General features: G+C 50.8%; 1 protein-coding gene across 1 annotated transcript in view; it reads left to right on the top strand.

Annotated features, from left to right (window-relative positions):
* The first annotated feature begins 11,266 nt into the window (after positions 1-11,266).
* LOC119098379 (gamma-aminobutyric acid receptor subunit alpha-6) overlaps positions 11,267-19,122 on the top strand; it is a 42,958-nt gene continuing 35,102 nt past the window's right edge. The window contains exon 1 of the mRNA XM_037221300.1: positions 11,267-11,395. Within this exon, the coding sequence (XP_037077195.1) occupies positions 11,305-11,395 (91 nt within the window). The 5' untranslated portion in view covers positions 11,267-11,304. The remainder of the gene's footprint in view (positions 11,396-19,122) is intronic.

Genomic DNA, 19,122 nt, shown 5'->3' with positions numbered 1-19,122 from the left:
TATGTCAACTTCAAACTCATGTCAAAGTGCTGGCAATGCAATTTTATAAGACGGCTATTCTGGCACCACGTCTGGTCAGCAGCTTATGTCTGTCCCGTCCCTCCAGTTACCGACGTGCTTGATGAGGGTTATTATGCAGTCCATATCCACTTGTAGGAATAGGCATTTTCTAGCCGTGCGTATGATACATTTGACGTAAAAATCTCCACAGGAAGTGAAGCATGTGCACACTATTCTCCAGTCTGCATGTGTCAGGTCATGACATTCAGCGTGGTGTGGCGCCTTGTCCTGGACCTTGGGCTATCTTCTAAAAACAATAGTCGAGACATATATTCTGTGCTCATACCAGACCGTCTTATAAAGATGTCTCCTGTGGACTACGCCAATTCTAGCCTCTCACAGAGCTGCAGTAGTTTCAGATTGACTCGAAAAAATGGGAGGTCATTCTCAGGTAAAACACTCGTCTTTGAATTTGTTTTCTAAAAAATGTGTATTATCGTTGACACCGCGAATGTAACTTAAGTGGCCAAAATCCGGCACCAAATCAGGTTTTGGTGCAGGCGGGTCAGCCTTATCGGCTGCGTCTCCCAATCGATTTTAGAAAGTGACATCCCTGGCCCTGTATTCACCACGGTGATATATTTGCCTATTTTATCTTCAGTCTGTTGTTCATCGGGAACCGTTTTCGTTTCCTGGCATACCAAGCCGCCAATGACAACACGCTCGGATAATGCCCAGGGCATAAAGTATCGTTGCAACGCATGGAAACCACGGTCAGCTCGCCTTTTGCTGATGCTCGAACCTGAACCACGCTCAGCTCGCCTTTTGCACATACCATGCCCGGACATGGCACCTGCTAATCAGGAGAGTGGTCAGCATGGTAGCGTATCGTGCTTACCCCACATTTGGTGGCCACTGGTGCCCAGGAAAACTCGCAGACACACGACCGTCGTAAAGTTTTACTGCCGACAGGGCACTGGAGGAGCTGTTGATTTGAAGAGGTCATCTAGAGGGTAATCAGACCGTAGGTTTGGGGCAACCAAGAGTCGGGTTTGTGGACTCATTGCAATCTGGCTGACGTACAGCACGGAATAATGCTGTGGGCCGGAGGGGTAGTGCCAGGTATAACCGACGGTCTACTTTACTTGAGTCTCGAGTATAACCGAGAGTCCATTTCACAGCAGTCCTGAGCTGCGGATTGCACGCGCCAAGCACCGGTGCTGCCACGCCCTGCTATACGAAATCGCCCCCGATTTCCGTTGTGGGAGGCACGTCCAATGTGTGCCGAACTCCGGAGCCGGGCGCACCCCCCCTCCCCCCTCCCCCTCCCCGCTGTCATCGCGGTCCGGCACGGGCATAACTGATCATTTGCTCCCAATAAACAGTGGCCGCCCGGAAATATCGCGCGTTATGACTGATGACTCTCGGTCTGCCGGAATAGATGATGGTGTGATCACATGGATGACGTGATGGTTCCCAGTGGCGGGAGGAGACCACGCCGCGTGACGTGACCCCCGCCCATACCGCAGACAGTGAGCGGGGGGGGGGGGGGAGGGGCTGCGGGCCCCCGAGACGGGCGGCGTCAAACGGTCCGCTCGCGCAGACGGCGGCGCATGCCCTGATGCCCCAGGCGGTGGAGGTGGAGAGCGACCGGGCGGTATGACAGCGGCGCATCCCCTGATGCCCCAGGCGGTGGAGAGCGACCGGGCGGTATGACAGCGGCGCATGCCCTGATGCCCAGGCGGTGGAGGTGGAGAGCGACCGGGCGGTATGACGGCTTTGTCGAACGCGGATTTGCTGCATGTTGCCCTGCTTTCACTTGCCCAAGTGCCACGGATCCCCAGAGCCAGAGCTATCAATAGCTCCTGTGCCGCACTTGTCATGTCCATTCCGCTTTTGGCATCTGGGTCTTTTCCATGTCGTTAGCTGCCCAATGTTCCGTGAAAACGCAAACAGGACCATGCTTCCACAAACAGCTCGTACCACTTGCCTGGAAGCTGGAAGTCAACAAAAATGATTTTACCTGACAGGCGTTGTCCGTGGTGGTGTTCTGCTCGATAACTGGACGTGTATCGAAACAATCGCTTTTTCACCGACACGCCCCCGCAATATAATATTTTGTGGGGCTACAGGTCTGTGGTGTTAAATCTTTAGCAGTCAAGGTCATAATAACTAGGATTCTACAAACCTGATTGTCAAAATAAAACTCGTAATCTGGAACAAACATGTGATGGAACTCATAAGCCACACCTTAATTCATTGTCCTTACATGCACGTTAAGTTATCACAAACATCACGAATGAATACAACCGGACCTGAGAAATCACTGTCAAATACGCGTGTTTGCTGTCCGTGCAAAAAGGTCATAGAACAATGTAACTAACTCTAAAAAACAGTCATGGCTACAAGTTGCCTAGCAACGGTTTCGAGTTGATCTGCTCTCAGCACAGACTTTATCAAGCCATGGACACCTCCAACCTTGGGATACCAGTTACATGTCCGCACCGACCAGATACCCACTTGTTAAATTTGGCTATCGCGACTTGATGCGTTGCGCACTCGGAGGTGCCCTGGTGCAAAGCAATGGACGCGTCTGGCAGGTGGGACGGACACTACTGGCTGCCGGCACGCTCGAAGGATCAGAAATCGAGGCTGTGACCATATTCACGGCCACAGACTGGCCACGGCACGCTCACGAACATCGGCTCCGAACTTTTCCGAGCGAACTACCGTCATGTACAAATCTCAATACGCTTAATGCGTGCAAGCCCACCTTTCGCTGCCTTCATGCTTTGAGGGGAATATTCCACATTCCTATGGGGTTTTGCACCACTGAACGAATAAACCAATGGTTGCCTTTGATTGTCCCCAAACTGATTGTCCCTGTCAAAGCAAAGGCACAGAGAATCTCGCTCAACACTCGCGAAAGAAATGCAATACTTGCGGTCGTGGATGACAAGCGAATAGTTGTCTCAGCAGCAAGGAACTCATTGGAGAAGCCCGGTAAAGCGCGCCTCCCGCAGACCACCTGCTGTCGTCACCTCTTCACTGAAAGCCTATATTGGGCCGCGCTGCCTGCATAACATGACACCGACTAGGACTGGACTGTCTCGCCACAACGGAGCTGGACTGCCCCCGCCACAACGGAACTGAACTGTCTCACCACGACGGAGCCTGACAGGTGCCACCAGTCGCGATGTTTAGGCCCACCAACGAGACGGGGCGGCTCAGGCCTCGCAAACACTGACCGACACGCAGTGGGGACGGGCCCGGTGAGATGAACGCGCCCGTCGTAGTGTGAGAGGCGGAATAATGGCTGCTATGTTTTTCACGTTCATGTAGCGAATCTCACAAACTAGACTTTGAACAGCACCCAATACAAATGTGTGTTAACCGTCGCCCTGATCCGCCGTTTTTTTCCGTCACGATCCACCGTTTTCCTCCGCCCTGATCCGCCGTTTTTCCGCCCTGGGTCCGCCGTTTTTTTTCCGTCGTGATCCGCCGTTTTCTCCGCACCGGTCCGCCGTTTTTTCCGCCCGGGTCCGTCGTTTTTTTTTCCGCCTGACTGGACTGATTGAAAGTCAACGCGATCGCGGGCCCTTTCGAAAGTAAGAAAGATAGAGCCTCACGGAAAATTCCGGTGGATTGCTCTCAACGAGATCTCACATTTTTTCAGCAAGTAGTATGTCTCTGGGTCATTAACTGACCACACTACGCCAGGTCAAAGGTCGGTTTTCCCTGAGATCAAAATTTTCAGATTTACATGTTGATGTTTGCAACCCTATAAATTTTTTTTTAAAAGTCATGAAACTTACATGGGGGTGTGACTCGCTTAATTATAATACCTTGATGCAAAGCTTCATGTATTTTGCGCAACACATCTATGGTATAGGGTCAGAGGTATGTTCAGGATTTCGTCAAGAGAGGGGGGGGGGGGGGACACGCAACATTGGACAGCCTCCTTGAGTTGGGACCCGACCCCAAAAATCCTCGAATTTCGGCCCATTTAATTTAAAGATTATTATGTGTGCTATGGGAACACAGACAACCATCTTACTATGCGCACCCGTAGAAAACAAAGCATCATACGTATGAACACACATGGATTGCGTTCACGTTCTCCAGATCATGAACGATCCTGTCATTTTGAGGCATGTATTTTGGGGAATAGACGGCAAAATAAGCTTAGATTGGCTGCTAAAATACCATCAAAAACAAGCACAACACTCCACTCCAAAGTTGGTCACGGCTAGCCGGCTCACGGCGGCCAGCCGGCTAGCGATCTGATCAAGTGATGGTTTATTATTAATGCACCGGTCTCGTGTTGACTATGTAAGGAATACATAATATCCTTACATTCAAAATGTGTTAAGAGCTTCATGCACAAGGGCAATGAATGTCTTAATTCAGAGGCCAATGGAAATCACTTATACGTCTTCGGCAGCGCGTGGAATTATCTCATGACATTGCACGTAAATCCGACTGCTGCTCTATGTCTAAGGCGCAAAGGGAAACCTTCAGCGTGTATGTCATGGACTCGCGTACATGAATCAATTTAGCCAGGCCCGTACCCACAGGCAGGCAAAACATCCTGCTGCTTGCCAGCACATTTGGGACTGTCAGCGAAAAGTAACCCCCTTCTAAACCCATCAGGAGAGCCCACGACCAAAGCGGAGGGCCCCGGAGTGATCAAGATTGCCCCAGCCGATTGACGTTTAGGCCTCCGTCAACAACGTGGGCCCTCCAATAAATGGGAAGACCCAACCCCTGAACGATCAGGAGTGTCCCGGCAGGTTAGCATATAGGGCCCATGCCAGAGTACAGGGCCTTCCGAGCAAAAAAAAAACAAAAACAAACAAAAAAAAACAACAAAAACCGTGATCAATGAACATGAATTTGAGCGAGCGACTGTCTTGGCAGATAAATGTACAGCGCCCCGACAACAGCGCCGGGTCCTCCCAGCAGATATGAAGTGCCGAAGACCATTGTGACGGGCCCCCTGTGCGATCAGCAGTGCCCGAGCAGGTTAACAGAAAGGTTCATGTACAGCGCCCCGACAACAGCGCCGGGTCCTCCGAGCAGATATGAAGTGCCAGAAGACCATTGTGACGGGCCCCTGTGCGATCAGCAGTGCCCGAGCAGGTTACAGAAAGGTTCAGGCCGCTGAGCATTGATTGCCTATGTAGATAGCTTACACACGGGCCCCAGCAATAATGCAGGGCCTTTTGATCAAGAGAACAGGAACCGAAGCCAACGTGAAGGCCCTCGAGTACCCGGCAGGTTAACCTGCTGATCGAACCGGGCAGGTTAACTTTGGGGACCGCGGCAATAGCGTAAAGAGCCTTTCCGACGAATGGGGAGAGTCTGTGGAGGGCTCCTGATCGATCAAGAGTGTCTCGGCAGGTTAACGTATAGGGCCCCGACAACAGCGTAGGAATCTGTGGAGGGCTCCTGATCGATCAAGAGTGCCTCGGTGGGTTAACGTATAGGGCCCCGACAGCAGCGTAGCAATCTCTGAGCAGATTCAGAGATCAAGGACAACATGGAAGCCTTACCGGTCGGCTTAACCCGGTAAGCGGGCATATAGTGCCCGCAGAAGCAGCGTAAGGCATCTGAACTGCGTAATGAGCTACACAATTGCACCAATCACCACTCTCACAGCCAGCAAAGAGACATTTTTTCGTCTCTTCATGAGACTTTCACTTTCGCTTCCGACTGTTCTCGGTCGCTTGAAGCCTAAAGACGTCCGATTTTGTTGCGCTTTGTGCTAAAAACACTGCGTCCGTTCGATCGGTTATGCGTCTCTGGAGCCTATTGGTTCCTTTGAGGTCCAAGGGAGCATGGTCCTGTGCCCTTCCGGATCTGCCACTGGGTAGGACACTGTAAACCGGGCAGTGTCGGCCCGTCGCGCGCGATCGGCAGATGCCGGTCTGATTGGTCGGTTTTCGCCCGCCGCCAGCGCCCGCCCGAGATCGCCACGCAGTGCCACTAAAGAATCATTGCTACTCGAAAACCAGCAAGCTAAAGACATGCTGGTAATATCGAACACGTGCAATCAATGCCCAGTAGGCTGAAGAAGATTTCATGACATGCCGGAGAGATATCCGCTAGAAACCTCGGGTGATGTCGCATCGAACTCTCCATCAGGGCGAGAGCTCAAGTCGTCGGGTGCGGCGTAAACAACTGGCATTGCCCAGCCGTTACGAGATGCCATAAAACAATGCGGCAAAAACGGAGAAACGAACAAAAACGCCCATCATATGTGCACCAAGCGGTGGCGTGCCGGCGCCAAGTTCGGAACTGGACCGATGCTGCAGGGTGGACCTTAAGCCTCGTAGTCAGATCGATCCAACTCCAGGGATCGATCCCGGCCGGCCGGCGGTCGATCCTTTAAATAGGCCGTCCAGGCAGGCTTATGCCATGATTCGCTGTCCCGACTCACGGTCGCCACCATCAGCTTTAATTGGTTATGCCGAACCGTGTTCACCCACGCTCGCAGCGTCGGTTGTGGCTTGGCACCATGTGGGGGCTTTCCTTGGGCCAGACTCCGCTGCTTGACGCGCTCTGTGCTCAGTTCTGCTTGATCTTGAAATCGACAAGCGACCCGAGAATGAGAGCATTAAAATGTCAGTGTCAGGGAATCCTATGAAAAGCGATGAGCCTGTAGTGAGGGTGATCTCTTAACACGCATCGATCGAATGAAAAGCACCAGTAATAGTGCCGATTTCCGGACCACAAAAAAGACGCTGCAGACGGCATCTATCCAAAATTCAAGCTGGCGTTCGTTATTCCGAAACCAAAATCGCATTGTTCGACGTGATTGTTAACCTTACAAAATGACCATATTAAAACTATTTTTGTTCCCGATGCTATCCCAAAATGCCTCCATTTCTCATCAAACCATCCTTAACACATCCCAAATATCGTGACTTTAACGTTCGTAATGCAATTGAAAAGAAGCTGTACTTGCCAAAGTGATAGTGTCCGGAATGGACAAAATCTGGAAGCTAGGCTTCAAAAAAGGGGAATTCAGGGCAACTAACAATAGCTTAATACAGACTGACAGCATTGAGCGCGGGCGGCTTTTAAGGCAGCAGCAAACAAAGGAAAGCACCAAAGTGTTAGCACGGGTTGTGCTCGTTATAACTTACAATAGCTAACCACCCAACAACAGACAAATGTTTAAGTTAAAAAACAATACAAGTTAGATCACTCCAACCATTTAAGGGACGTATTTAATAGCTAACTCCTGATATCTCACCGAAGGGGACAAGCCTCACACATTATCTGGTACAGGCGACACTAAAAAAAACAACTCATGAACAGTCAGGTGAGAGGCAGACCGGCGTGTGGGAAAGCTGCGCCATCTGTCAGCACAGATATCAGGCGCATGCTTTGGCAAATGAATGGATGGATGTAAACGAGCGAATGGATGTAAAGCAAGCAACGTGTTGTATGGTGATTACTGTAATGTGTGCAAATGTGTGCATTATGTCGGAGACGGGAGATACTTACATACTCGTTCGGCAAACCATTTGTCCATCATCAGGACAAAAACAAACATCGGAGGATGATTCCGTATCCATGCACTTAAGTTCGCGGGGCCATATAATGAAAGATGCAAAATTTGTTGACTTGGAGAGAATGTGGAAAAATGTGGCAAATAAATTGATCAGAGAAAAAGTTTGACCGATATTCTGGAAACATTGCACCTACAAGGAAAGTATACGAAATGTGTCGAGAAGTTCTCTAGACAGAGACCGTCCCACACCCACTGCTGCTGTGTCGATTACTTGTTTCATTGCAGGAAATGGAAAGATCTGTTTGTCCAGACTAATGCAGGTTTGAAGATAACTGAAACGTCCCGCTCCAAAGTGTTAGCATATATATATATATATATATATATATATATATATACATTGCTATAAGAAGGCGGCAAATTTATTCTATGTAAGTGTTGTTCAAGACCATGGCATACACCTAATGAACTTATTTGCACATACTCAAGTTTTCGTATTACTTCCCACCGTTGATCATTAAGGGTAAAAATATCATTCGACGATGTTTGGCATCTATCAATTAGCTTGACGTTTCACAATGACATATTCCATTCCCAAAGTCACACACAACAACAAGGACGAATATATGTTAACAAAAAACGCTTAGGTATAACCATGTTTAGTTTGATCATGAATTTTTATAAAATCTAAATGGGTTGGTGGACACTTTGGGAAGCTAATTATTCGAGACTAAGAAGACCAAATATTCAAACGGCAAAGCCCGTGCTGGAAATAAGTTGTAGCATCTACGGTGTTGACATCAATCATGCCTAAATGAGATCAAGGGTGACTGAGCGGTTGGCTTGTTTGTGGGGCTCTGAAGACGATGCTTAAATTGGGTCAGACCACAGAACATAAAGGCTTTGTCTGTTTGATGAGGATGCGACGATGGCAGTTTTATCTAACGAGGTCGTCTCGGGTGGTGTTCTGGCGGCGTTCTTGCCTCTTTTCTTGTTTTGGGGCACCGTCAGCCAAGTGCATGGTCGACCGTCTTGAGAGTGTGGCGGTAGTAACACCAACATGGTTTGGTTGTTTTGGGAGTCTGCACTCTCCCATGTCACAGAAACCCCTGTAAACCACGTTGGTACGTTTCAAAGGGTCAGGTTTGGTTGCGGGGTTATTTGTCATGATAAACTGGTTGGCTTCTGTTTTAAACATATTATAAGTGTTACCTTGTCATGCTGGCCAAACCATCCATGGCTTGAAGCTGTCAGATATCATTTTCTTGTGGACACGCTCGTCGGTCCTATAGCTTTCAGACATTTGATTCTGGTGGCATAGTTAGATCACATTGTGCTGATGTCGGACGTTATTTGTTTTCGTTTGATATCGTGGCATGAAGATGATAATTTGATGGTCGATAGCGTTGTTGGAGGACTTTGTTTTTTGCGAGGGCTTGTTTGATGCGCTGCAGTTCGCGTTCGTTTGAAAACCCGAGCAAGGGAAAATAACTCGTTAAATGTATGCGAAGGTCTCGAACAACACTTAGATAGCAGAAAATGTCTTGCACTGCCATACCAACATACATAATTATTGCGGTACAAACCCAGTCTGTACGCATTTTGTTATAGCCAGACGATAGTTTGATGCCGGCGCGTTCGGGCTGACGCCTCGCGACGTGCGCTGCGTGGCAATGGCCCCGGTCCTCGCGCGGCCACGGCCGCCCTCGGGAGGCAGCGACCCGCCGCACCATTCTGGCCGGGTGCTGCCACTGTGTACTCGGCACTCTGACTAGCCGCGACTGGCGAGAGCAGCAGTCAGGCAGAGAGCAGAGGCGGCAGCCTGCAGACGTGACGGGACTGCCTGCCTTTCCGGATCGAGGAAAGTGCCCCCCCCCCCTCCCCGCCGGCCGGTCACACACCACCGCTAGACTCTGCTGACGAGCCGGCCCGCCCCGCCGGCCGGTCACACACGATCACTAGTCTCCGCTGACGAGCCGGCAGCGCACCGGAACGCCGAGAAAAGGCGACACCGGGCTGCACGGCGCGTAGGCGAGGCTTGGAAAGAAATTATTGAAGCTGTCTTCATCGGTCACTTCTTGCTTTACATTTTTGTTTTACTACACACCCACACCCACACCCACACCACAACACACCACACGCACACACCACACACACACACACACACACACACACACACACACACACACACACACACACACACACACACACACACACACACACACACACACACACACACACACACACACATATATATATATATATATATATATATATATATATATATATAGAGTAATATGTTGCACTTCATAGCGTATTGTACACTCAAGTAAAACAGGGAGCTAAGTATGTCGATGACGTTATGCATTAGAAACACCAGTGCCGAGATAATCAAGAACCAAAATATGTAATGACCCCAGAAAAGGAGGCCACACCAGCCGACCTTAACAACCCAGAAATGAGATAACATCACTGTAAATTCTCTGCTGCATTAGCTGACCTGTACATACTCATCCCTTCCTGGCCACCAGAACCCATTGTGTCGTATCCAATCGAGACAATGCTCAGCGCACATAAGCATGCGCTAGATAATTAGACCCTGAACGTTGGTCTCCCTTATCCTAATTCCCTCCATTCTGCCCACCCATGTTATTCCGTGGCCACCACGCGAAAAGCATTGCCCGGCGGGCCGTTTTTTTGCGCAGCCATGCATGTCCGACACGCCGAGAAAGCGCACCGGCCGCCAGATGATGGGCCCAGCTGCGGCAGCAGCCAGGCCCAGGGCGGACCTGGCGGGCCGCCTCCACTGACGCCGCCAGGCGTCCGCCCCGGGTTGCGAACGATGCGTTGCACATCATACTTGGGATCGTTTATCTACGTGCGGTATAAGGGAGAATCCAGATTGCTGATTCAAATGGCTTGGATGCGAGCCAGCTCATTTATATCAATTACTGACGTGCTGTGGCATCTTTCCCTGTGCAACTTTCAGGTCATGAATAATACACATTGATGTAGCACCTTCTCTATTCCGCTTTCTCTCGTCCTCTTTTCGGAGCAAGCGATCAATTCCACTGTTTGGAAACTTGGGGCCTTCTCTGGCTACATGATTGTAACAATTTCCATCCTAAATCTAAAGCGAGATGAGCTTTAACTGACGCGGATATTCCAGTACAGATCTCGTTTAGGATCCGTGAACAGCTCTTCCATTCATCGGGTTATCGGTCAGCGCACATTTGGGTTTATCTCTAGGCGGCGTTGCACTCAGCCTCTCCTTCCAGCGTGGGCCAGCCGTTTCATCAGCTGCTAGCAACAAAGCGGCTGCAATTCCAGCCGTCGGGCGGTGGCGGCGGAGGCGCGCGCCCGACTCATTATCGCCCCGCTGACCGGCCGGCGTCGCCCGGCCTCCTCCGTCGCTTCCCGACGTTCGCGCCCCGGCCACTTCAGCTGGCGCTCGCTAGATGTCTCTAGCGTCGGCCGGCCGCGGTCGGCGCGGCACACCGCGTGCAGCCGGTCCGGCGGGGACAAGGCACGGCCCGCGCCGCACCCGCCGCCGCCCCTGGTCCGCGCGACGTCAGGTGATCTGCCGTCGCCTCGGCGGTCCGAGACTGACCGGGCGGCCCACATCGCGCGGCTCGGCCGCCCTCAGCCCCTCGGCGACCCCTGGGCGGTGCAGGTGACTTTCAAGTGAGCGGCGCTGGCGGCGGCCGATGGCCACCGTTCCGCGCGTCTGGGTGGCCGCCACGCTGCTGCTCATCCCCACATCGGCCGTGCAGGACACGCTCTTCATGCAGGAGCTGAGCACGAACGTCTCCCAGATCTTGAACGAGCTGATGAACGAGAACAAGTACGACCGTCGGATCCGGCCCGGCTTCGGCGGTAGCAGGCGCGCTGCGGCCGCCGAGCTGACGCACTTCGGGCCGAGCTGCCGGCCAGCTGTGACCGGGCAGGAGCCGCACCGCATTGTGACCCATCGCAGGAGCTGCACCGCTGCGGCGTGCCCCCCCGGTCCGCAGCACAGATGGGCTGATTAGTAATCGAGTCGTCATCCGGCAAATCAGATTCAGCACCGTCCCTTACGCCCAGGGTGGGAGCGAGTGAGGCATTGCCGACGGCGTGTTCGACTGGGACCGTATAGAAAGGCACGACCGTTTTCGGCCGTGCCGTCTCATATGGCTTACAAACCCCATGAGTGTCGGGCGTTTGAGGGTCGGTTGGTTTATTACTCACTGTGGCTTAATGTAACGGTGATTCTGGGTCCAGCACTCACACCAGCTTGCTCGAATGGCTTCACTTAGTGGCATGACCGCACGCAGTGCCCCAACTCATGCAGGTAGCACCATGCAGTGTGTTTAACTACGCAAAATAAATCCTCTGCGAGCGGAGTTCCAGCATATGCATAGCTAATCGCCTGTTACTGGAAACCTGCGCTCGCTGAACAAAAGATATAGCCTGAAGTATGCACAGCAGAACAGGCCCTCCTGTGACCTCCCCGTGTGCTGGTGTGTGCCTATTTGATAAGTGTTCATGGCTGAGCTCATCCACTGGCTTGACGGGCTTAGCCAGCTGTGAGAGCGTGACCGCGGGGACTTGTAGCTCAACCCCACGGAGATGGATCCGGGGCTGCGTACCCTGGCTGAAACAATGCACGGTTCAGATGAAGAATCTGTGGTTGTTTAACAGCAGGACTTTTATGAGTCCAGTCTGTTCTTGGCTTATCTTTCTCTACACGGGCGTTCCTTCATCTCTCACTGGGCGGGGTTGTCCCACAGGCCCCGACTACGATCTCGGAAACTCTGTTATGTATACATGCCGGAGCCAAGTGGAAAACGGCATGACTTATTCCGCATGCATCTGTTTCATATTAACGCTATTGAGCCTTAGTCCAGGTGATCAACGGCGGATCCAACAAACTAATGAGATGAAATAGATGAATTTAATCACATTTCCAGCCTTGAGAGCTATATGTGTTGTCACACAAGCGGAAACAGTTTTGCAAAACATTCAGTGCACTGAATCATACGCCGATTGTAGTGCATCAGAAGGCGCGACCCGTTACATTACGCGTCATGTTGTATTGTTCAAGCCTTAATGGAGTGAACTTAATCTAGCAGTTTCGTGAACATAAAAGTAAGATACAGCAAGATAAACGACCTGACTAGTGTTGGTCGAAGCGGGTGAAGTTTTCACTATTAAGACGTTAGGCATGTCTGATTACACCATTTAAGATGAAAAGCTATTTCGGTAAACAAATTTGGTCATGGGACCTTTTGACCTAATTTGACCTTCAGTGATCTAGCTTCGGTTATATACTCGCATCCCAATGCAGGGTGCAACGATAAAACAAATGAATGTGGGGAAATGCTTTGGAATATGGGTTCTGTGGTAATCCTACATTATCACACCCCTGAATGCAACATGCGAACGCCATGACCTCGGCATAGAGATGGCGCTAAGTAGCCGGTGAAAGAAAATATCTTTAAATTCTAACAGTCATTGTAAGTATGTTCACAACTCATCCGCTCAACATTTTGGCATCACGCGTATAAAACCCTTAAAATTGACATGCAATTATGTAAAGCATTATGCGTGAATATTTTGGAAGCGTTTTGCAACAACTACAATGGATGAACCTACCAATTATTCGTTCTGGAATCCATCCTCAAGCGTACATCGAACCTGCGTGCCCTATTCCCTGACTGACTTCATTGCATCACTTATTCAGCGTCACATTTGTTGGGTTCGTTTTGGCCTGCTGTTTGTAGGCATTACGAACAGATCGATGCGCATCGATAGCTTAAATTGGCCTCAACTGTTTCGGATATTTGGCGTTAGGTTTTCGTCTCGGTTGGCGATATTTTCCGATGAGTCCAGGTTCATTTGCCGGGATGTCTACGGCGAAGTCTCATTCTACGAGGCTCTTTCAATCTAGTAAGCCGGGGATCGGCGGCCAGTAGTCTTCCCAGCTCGTGGAGGGCTCAGGGCAGAGCCCAGTGTCACGGCCGCCATCGTGCAGGATTAGCACCTGAGCCAGCACGGCCGCCGCTTCGGCAAGGAGCCAGCGGGGCCGTAATTGCTGCAGCACGCGCGAGCTGACGGCTGGGCTCGTCCAGTGCGTGGGAATGCTCCGGCCATGAACTGATCCATGCACTGCATGTTTCGCACAGAATCGTGTTGAGCCATCTGTGCGATCTGGCACCAAGGCTGTCTGATATGAATTTCAGATTAGTGGTGTTATCGTGCATAACTACGGTTGCCTTTAAGCAACGACCGATCTGTCAGTGATTAGATGACCAAACGTTTCGGCAACAGGCGAAATATCAGATGTCCTCGTTCTCTTACATCACCGTAATCCGAAAAATTGGAAAGCATTGGAATGTCTTGAAAACAAGCCGTCTGCGGTTAGCTTAGCAAAGGAAGCGTGGAGACCGGCACGGAGAGACATAATTAACAAGCTATTTATGCAATGCAATCTGCAACTTTAACCCGGAACACTCGTCTATTATCAATGCCTGCGAACCTTGCATAACGCTTTGGGATCAAACCTGAAATCAATGCCTTTAGTTTATGAATTAATTATTTTAATTCAATCCGTTATTTATTTTTTTCTCATTTCTTTCAGAAAAAATCGATTTCATAGAAATAAATAAAATAATTACAAAAATAATAATTCCGTTAATTCAGTCCGTCCCGTTGGCTCAGTTGGTAAGCGCCTGTATTCCGATCCATCCACCCATGGCAGGGTGGGTTAGAGTCGCTTTAGGGCGTTCGCTATTTGCCCTTGGCAGGTATGGCCTGCGGCCGGTGGCAGCGGTCGCGCTAAAGGTCAGTTGACGTCAGAGGGCAGGACGGGCCGTGCCGAGCATTGCGGCACGTTAAGCTTTCGCCCCTAAATTCTGTCGTTGCCTGGAATTGCGCGATCGGATGGTGGGGGTCAGGGCTCGCACAACAAGCACTGCTTAGCGCGAGCGCTGATCCCAGAGATCCATCCATTCAAAGGGTTCGGATCAAATTTATAAAAAAGGAAAAAGCCATCTTTCCAAGTTGCTGAGCGGCATTATTTGGGTCCCTAATTCGGAGACGTGCAGAAGAAACGAAATACAAGCAGGCCACCCCATACTCAAAACGTATGATGACGTGAGCCTTCCGACATCTTGCGGTTGCCATCGAATGCATACACCAGTCACAGAGATGCAGGCAGTTAATATGTCGTCACGTTTTCCGAACACGCATGCCACCATATTGCTACAGATTGCTCTGATACCGGTCCCGACAATACGGTTCATCCAGACACGCGCCAAATGAACATTTTGGCGCCAGATATGTGGAATACATACCTGGCGTGTTGTCTCTGCAATGCCGAGAGGTCCCTGATCTGTCTCACGACGCCCCAATGTTTCATACCTTCGGCTTCCATAAATGATGACCGGATGGTGTAATGAACTACTTTGATGTATTTAATGAATACCCCACTTTGCTCAAACCTTCAGAGGATCCAAAGATCACAGCAATCTGGTTTTACAATAGTCAGAAGCATTCCAAGGTTAATTCAGCGGGCTAAGAATGGGTGCGATTTGGCAAAACAACATTGCGTCACTAAGACTACACAAATTCAACATTGAAATGAAGCGTCATTTTTGCTTGATAATATTACATTTTACTCAGATTATTCACCTCAAGTGGCGGTGCCAGTTCAGTTCTTTTAATTTGTCCCTGTACTTTCCAAAGATCAACTTCATTTGGGATGCCATGCGTACAGCGCATAGGCTTCCTTTTTGTCAACGACCAAGCAACTTTCGTTGGGTCACGTGGTGTAATACTAAATTTTGCAGCAGTGTAAAGACGCACAATTGCACCAAATCATATTGGTGTACCTAAGTGTCATACACACAGGGGCCACCTATGGGCATCCAGGAAACAATAGTTCATCAGCGCATCCGAATTCAAAAGTGTTGCAGCCGCTTCCCTGACCGGTACACCAAAAAGTGTCGCAGCCGCTTCCCTGACCAGTATACCAAAAAGCGTCGCAGCGGCTTCCCTGACCAGTACACCAAAAAGCGTCACAGCCGCTTCCCTGACCAGTACATCAAAAAGTGTCGCAGCCGCTTCCCTGACCAGTACACCAAAAAGTGTCGCAGCCGCTTCCCTGACCAGTACACCAAAAAGTGTCGCAGCCGCTTCGCTGACCAGTACACCAAAAAGCGTCGCAGCCGCTTCCCTGACCAGTACACCAAAAAGGTGGGTTTCCAGCTCTGTCACATGAACAGTGAAAGTCAGGTGTCCTGCGAGCGTTGCGGTTTAGAACTGAGGCGTTCGGTTTACAAGGGTAGGGAGTTCAACTTCGGTCCTTTGTTCTGCCGGGCCCATCAGGACAGGAAACACACGAGGGATCGTGACTGAGGTGAGACAGCTATCTTTTTGAGAGGGCGCCGCGCCGATCACGCTGCTGTTCGGACACACATCACTTTTCAGATACACCAAAGTGCAGGGAGCGAAGGGATGAGGTGGGAGGGTGAAGTCAGTTCCCATATTTGAAAAATGGGTACTCATTGACATTGAGTGGAAGAAGCAAACGTTTCTTGAACAAAACAAGAAGTAAGTGGATAAACCTTGCTTCTTGCATTGCTAGAAACGGGGCCCTGGTTCGCAAATTATGTTTCGGTCCGTATCCTGAGGATTGATCATTTCTCAGTGAAACTGTTTGCCATGTAAGTGACAACCTAATAGCATGCACATGTAATTTTCACGAAAAATTAAAGCTCGTTTATGTTTCTGCGAAGTTTCAGTGCATACAAACAATCTGACATTGAAATGTTTGTTTTCTTGCAAATTCATTAACCCTAAATGGCTAGGCCACGTCTAGTCAACTAATATAAAGTTTATTTGATGAAGCTAAATTATATATATACATACATATATATATATATATATATATATATATATATATATATATAGGCTTGCTTTTCAGTCCATGTCTTCGACTCGCCGAATTTCTAGGAGAATACCGCATCTGGCAAGTAACCGCGTCGACCGGTCTAAGCCGTTAGACGCTAGCTGCGTCATTCTCGTTTTCGCCGATGGTGTGTGGAGCAAGATGGATTGCGAGGTTCATTAGTTTTTTCAAGGATCATTCATCGTGGATCATGTTTATTCATTTGAACTCTGTAAGCGCTGCAAACCTATGACAAGAGACATGGCCAGGATATAGGAGTGCGTTTTCTCGCGTCTGCACCATGCATGTCACTGAATGTTTCTAAAAAAAAAATCGAAAAGCTTCGGCTGGAAGAGATCTGGAATGTTACCTACCCACATATGTATGATTTTGGTTATAGCCGTGCAGCCACAATGTTATCGTGACGAGTTCTGAAGCATGTTCTTCAATCCATGTAAACATTCAACTGGACGGTTCCTGATAAAAGTTTTCTCGTTAGAGAGCAAAACGTCCTGGAGACCTTGTAAAGGCACTTTGAAACCTTGGCATTATCAGTGGTAGTTTTTAATGAAACATGCATACATACACACAAACATGTATATACACACACACACACACACACGCACATACACACACATACATATATATATATATATATATATATATATATATATATATATATATATTTGTGTGTGTTTTTGTGGGGCGAAGCGAGCGGCGTCTGCGCCTGCGCCACCACATTAGTCGGTCTGGGGTGAGCACAAATATACACGAACATGTAATATTTGTATACACACGAAGGTATATATATATATATATATATATATATATATATATATATTCTTTCTCCAATAAGCCTTTTTCTCCCTCCCTCTCCCTCTCACTCAGTCTCTTGTTTCTTAGGCAGCGCGAACGGAAACTTTTTTAGTTCAAAGGAAGTTATTGCTGTACTTAAGTTTCCTCTGAAGCGCATTCACGTATCAAGCGCGCCATTTACAGAGTCATGCGACGATCAGCACATGGGAGCATTAAAACCAAACATCGACACTTCACCATCAACCCAAAACAAAATTGACATCTGCACGGTCTTGATATGATAGTGACAAAGATAATAGTCAGTGGCTGACACGCTTTGTCTGTCAGTCAGTGCGCCGTTGCTAGCAGCTTCTAGCCACAGAGGCCTCAAGGCCGGCCAATGTGTTGGTGCGGACGCAAGCGCCGCTCGTCCCTCTGCGCCCTGCCCATCTGGCACTCGACACTCTCTGCCCCTGCTCACCTGGCTGCCGGCACTCTGCACCCTGCCCACCTGACAGTCGACACTCTCTGGTCCCTGCTCACCTGGCAGCCGGCACTCTCTGCTCCCTGCCCACCTGACAGTCGACACTCTCTGGTCCCTGCCCACCTGGCAGCCGGCACTCTCTGCTCCCTGCCCACCTGACAGTCGACACTCTCTGGTCCCTGCGCACCTGGCAGCCGACACTCTCTGCTCCCTGCCCACCTGACAGTCGACACTCTCTGGTCCCTGCCCACCTGGCAGCCGACACTCTCTGCTCCCTGCCCGCCCGGCAGCCGACACTCTCTGCTCCCTGGCCACCTGACAGCCGAAACGCTCTGCTTCCCTGCTCACCTGGCAGCCAGCACTCTTTGCCCCCTGCTCATCTGGCAGTCGGCACTCTCTGCCCCCTGCTCACTCGGCAGTCGACACTCTACCCCTGCTCACTCGGCAGTCGACACTCTCTGCACCCTGCTCACTCGGCAGTCGACACTCTCTGTACCCTGCTCACTCGGCAGTCGACACTCTACCCCTGCTTACCTGGCAGCCTGCAATCGTCGGCCTCGCATGGCAAAACCGCCCTCGATAAAGCTGGGCCGCGGAGATGACTTTTGAAATGCATCGAATAACCTGTGCGGCGGCACCCGGATCGCCACGCTTGCCGTGCGCTTATGGCATCTCCAGATACGCACTGAGCGCCCTCATTCGTGAGTCCAAATCCTGACCGCACTGCCCCGGATCATAAGCACACAGCGCGACGACCCGGGTGCAGTCTTTGCCCGAGCCGCCGGTCGAGTGTCAACACCCCAGACAGACGTCGCGTGACGGTCGTGGCCTTTGATCCCGGCACAGGTCCGCGCCACCACGGCAGGAAGCGTGACCCCGACAATAGCACTGCGGCTGATGGGACGCCAACACACCGCTGGTGGCAGGCGGAGCGCGGAAGAAGGGGTTTGGCGCGAGCTTGATACCGGATTGAGAACGTGGTCGACCTCACGGACGGCGCGGGCTGGAGGTCCTCACAGACGGCGCTGGCTGGAGGTCCTCACTGACGGCGCTGGCTGGAGGTCCTCACAGACGGCGCTGGCTGGAGGTCCTCACAGACGGCGCGGGCTGGAGGTCCTCACAGACGGCGCTGGCTGGAGGTCCTCACAGACGGCGCTGGCTGGAGGTCCTCACTGACGGCGCTGGCTGGAGGTCCTCACAGACGGCGCTGGCTGGAGGTCCTCACGGACGGCGCAGGCTGGAGGTCCTCACAGACGGCGCTGGCTGGAGGTCCTCACAGACGGCGCGGGCTGGAGGTCCTCACAGACGGCGCGGGCTGGAGGTCCTCACTGACGGCGCTGGCTGGAGGTCCTCACAGACGGCGCGGGCTGGAGGTCCTCGCGGTTCAGGGTCAAC

This window comes from Pollicipes pollicipes, unplaced genomic scaffold (assembly GCF_011947565.3).
Source record: "Pollicipes pollicipes isolate AB1234 unplaced genomic scaffold, Ppol_2.1 Scaffold_2555;HRSCAF=2994_pilon_pilon_pilon, whole genome shotgun sequence".
NCBI lineage: Eukaryota > Metazoa > Arthropoda > Thecostraca > Pollicipedomorpha > Pollicipedidae > Pollicipes > Pollicipes pollicipes.
Note: the sequence above shows the minus strand (reverse complement) of the source record. Positions and strands in the feature narration are given on the sequence as shown.